A 3,681-nucleotide genomic window follows, 5' to 3' on the forward strand; every position below is an offset into this window, starting at 1 on the left:
ATTAAAATATTAAAAAAATTAGAATGTTGATTTTATTTGTGATTACACATAGCTGCTGGTTCTTAACTTCTAACAAGCCTGTAGAATGAGGCTAAGGCTGGTTTATGCTCAGAAACCAGGTCGTCTGCGTGTGTCGCAGTGAATGCAAATGGCCCTCATGTCCCTCCGTTGTCGCACAAACTTGCCCCAACTTCCTCACCGCCTCGGCCGTATCTAGACCCTTAGCTAGTTCCTGATTGGCCCTCTGGTGTTGTGGTGTGGAAAAACACGCTTCAATATTGGGCATAAATCATAAATATCTGCGCCAAGCTCACCATGACAGACTGCGGCGGGAGGAAAACCAGGCCTTCAGAGTTGTGCCAGAAGCAGATGCCTTTCCCAGATAGGGGCTACCAAGCACAGTCTTACAAATGTAGGCTGCGACGGGTCAGCCATCTGGTTCCTCATCTACCTCCTTGGTACTTATGGGCGCTCACCCCTAAAGTCAGACTGAAATCCACCAGGGCAGGGGGTCCTGTATCGTTCCATCTGACTCCTGCGCCGCAGACCTGAATCAAAGGGCTAATCCTCCTAGTGGCAGTCCAGCTCTGCAGGGTTCTGCTGAACAGCTCGTGTTGGAATCAGGTGTGTTGAAGCAAGATGAAGCACACAGCCACTCAAGAACTGCATCAGGCTTCCAGTCATCTCAGCCATAAGAACTGGAGAAAAAGGAGAACTAAAAGTTCTCAGACAGGAAATAAACACATTATGGTCAGCATAAAAAGGGGTGCACATGGCTGCCATATTGGAAACGAAGGATGCTACAGCAGGTATACTGTTGTTCCCAAGGAGGGTGGTGGGACACCAAAGCACAGAGGGAGAGTGCTTACAGTTCGGCATAATAAGGGCTGGTTTTCTGGCGAGCTATGAAGGAGCTATGAGCAGAGTGAACTCCTGTTTTTACTAGCCGCCGCCAAGAGCTCTATGGTTTCCCACAATCCTTTGCATGACAGACGATACAGATACAGCCCACTGTATAGAATTTAAGAAGAACTAATTATTTCTTCACATCTACTCTGTGATACGTGCTGATATAAACACCTTCATAAGTTTTGGGTTTAAGCGTCATTCATGTGCATGTTTGTTGCATATGACGCCCATAAGGCTGAAGGTTGTCCGGATTCTGCACAGCCGTCCGGAGCTCCTTTCTTACCCTGGATATAAGTCAAACTGTGCAACCTGCAAAAGATGAAGGAGCAGGAGGTGGGAGCAACAGTTAGAGGTATGTGGATCCAGCCGGTTGCCCAATCTGGTCCCTAACCCTTCGCTATCAGTGTCACTACCAATGAAGTCTCACTCACAGCTCTGGAAGGCGCCTTGATTGAAGGTGGGGGTGTATAAACCAGAATGAGATGGCTTCTTCCCTCCAACGGAAAAAGAAAGCAGTCGTTGCTATGGCAGCACAGTGATGCCCCATGTGCGTGGCTGTAGCTCTGTGCCGCAGAGCTACAGCCACAGCCATTTGGAGGAACGCGTTTCCTCCGCCATCAGACCGCTGTTACACCTGCTGCCGAATTCCAGCGAGCCGCCAACTGATGCAGACTCCCTATTTAAGGGCTGAACGTTCCACTGGCCCTACTCACTACATGGTCTGGGACAGCACTTAATGTGGAGGGTTAGTGCTTAGAGGCCGGTTTGGGATTGGGCCTATGTTTCTATTATTAGCCTTTGCAAACCTAGAAAAACCCACTGGGAAAAAATACGGATTTTAGCAGGCGATCGTCACTCCTTTAATAAATTAGAGTTTAGTTGAGGTTCATCTCCTCTTTATTTTACCTTAAAGTCCAGAGGGCTCAGTCCACATGCTTTGACTTTAACTCTGACCTCATGGTCGCCCAAAACATCTGGGAGAGTCTGGAGGAAAAACACAGAAACATGACTTTTACAGAAAGAGGACATCTGTTTGGGGAATTTAATGGTTTACTTGGAACTTTTCCAAATCTGGTTGGATTAATATCATAGCAATTAAATCCACTGAAAAAATGCAGAGAATTGAAATTTACAGCATTTTGAAATGTAGCTTTTTGACCATGCATCTTTGAAAACTTGGTTTAGCCGATTCCAGCTGATAGGGGGTTAACTTTGATCCACTTTTGCTGCAGGTGAAGAACATGGTTTTTTTTATGGGAAAAAAAAAAACACACAAAAAAAACATCCAGAAATAGCTGAAAACTTTGAAGAAAAAAGGTTGGGAACATCATTGACTTTTTTTCCGCCTGTTTTTAAATGACAATTTTCTGTCTTTAAAATGTCTTTTTTCAGATTGAGTACTGAGAATTATATTTTGTTCAAATAACATTTGACATATAACCTTGTCTTGACTTCAAACTCAATAGAAAAGCTGCCTTCTAACCAATAGAAATCTTGTTCCTAACATCCATCAGACCAAGAGAAATACGTCTTTGCTCCATACACCTAAAGTTTGAATTTTGAACAACAAAAAAAATAATTTTAAAATGGAAAAAATCTAAAAAAAAAAAAGAAAAAAAATTAAATAAAAAAAAAAAAACAAAAAAGACACACAAAAAATATTATATTCTCGGGGGCACATTTTTTTTCCATGTGCAAAACCTGCTGTTTTCTTGCAAAAATAATGGGACAAACGTCATGCCATACATCTGCAGATGGTTGCAGATAGAATGAAATCTGCAGTGATGGATAGCTGGGATCCTCAACACTAATTAAACCCAGTTTGGTATAAAGAAGGAAGCTTCTTAGTTAACTCAGAATCTATGAGATTAAGATACAAAAACAGCTCTATCCTAAAAACAAGACTACAAAAACAAACAAAATAATTGTAAGATTATCCTTCCTGTGAAAGAAAATGTTCTAAATAAAAAGACACATCCAGAGAAACAGTCACCTTTACATTTATGTGATTCAATGTGTTGCAGTTTATCCTCTAACCTGATGATGAACACTTTGAAACCAAACTCACCGTTTCCTGAATAACAAAGCGGGGCTCAGCGTCGCTCTCTGCAGCTCTGCAATATAAACCTTTCATGCTGCAACGACGAGCTGCAGCTTTTATTTTAGAAAAACAAGCAATCTGCAAACACAGCGCTGTGGATGACAGCCTGCATCAGCTGACCTCTTCCTCTGCCGCGGAGGGAAATGAAGGAACTCTACCGCCCTCTGCTGGATGGAGTGTTTAGAAACAATTTACACATTCTGAGCTTTCTCAGCTGCCAGGAACCTTGATAAGCTTTTCGTTCGACTGTAACAAGATTAAAACTGTAGAACCATCTATTTTATTGCAACAGTTGACGAAAAAAAAAAAAAGCATTTTTCAATGCTGAGTTTCTTCATACGGAAAAATAAACATCTGTCTTAACAATAATAGTAATTGAACTGTATTGATCTCACTATGGAGAAATTCACTCTCTGCATTTAATCCTTCCCCTTGGGGAGCAGTGGGCTGCCATCATGCGGCGCCCGGGGAGCAGTGTGGGGTTAAGGGTCTTGCTCAGGGACCCAGAGGGGCAGTCTGTGGGAGCAGGGCTCAAACTCAGAACCTCAGGATTCCAAGCTCTATTCCCTAACTACTAGGCCGCCACTCGCCAACATCATTATTATATGTGATATATAACAGCAGATCATCGTGCATTTGCAAAAATCAGCTAAGGTTTAGAAGGAGGTGGT

The 3,681-nt window shown here is 42.8% G+C and overlaps 1 protein-coding gene across 1 annotated transcript in view; it reads right to left on the minus strand.

Moving 5' to 3' along the window:
- The window catches only part of cryzl1 (crystallin zeta like 1), a 15,323-nt gene extending 12,189 nt beyond the window's left edge, over positions 1–3,134 (minus strand). The window contains exons 1-3 of the mRNA XM_015405366.1: positions 2,978–3,134; positions 1,816–1,893; positions 1,716–1,728 (exon numbers count right to left, since the gene is read on the minus strand). Coding sequence (XP_015260852.1) covers positions 1,716–1,728; positions 1,816–1,893; positions 2,978–3,043 — 157 coding nt within the window. The 5' untranslated portion in view covers positions 3,044–3,134. The remainder of the gene's footprint in view (positions 1–1,715; positions 1,729–1,815; positions 1,894–2,977) is intronic.
- Between the last annotated feature and the right edge of the window lie 547 nt (positions 3,135–3,681).

This window comes from Cyprinodon variegatus, unplaced genomic scaffold (genome assembly GCF_000732505.1).
Source record: "Cyprinodon variegatus isolate N-32 unplaced genomic scaffold, C_variegatus-1.0 Scaffold2185, whole genome shotgun sequence".
Lineage (NCBI taxonomy): Eukaryota > Metazoa > Chordata > Actinopteri > Cyprinodontiformes > Cyprinodontidae > Cyprinodon > Cyprinodon variegatus.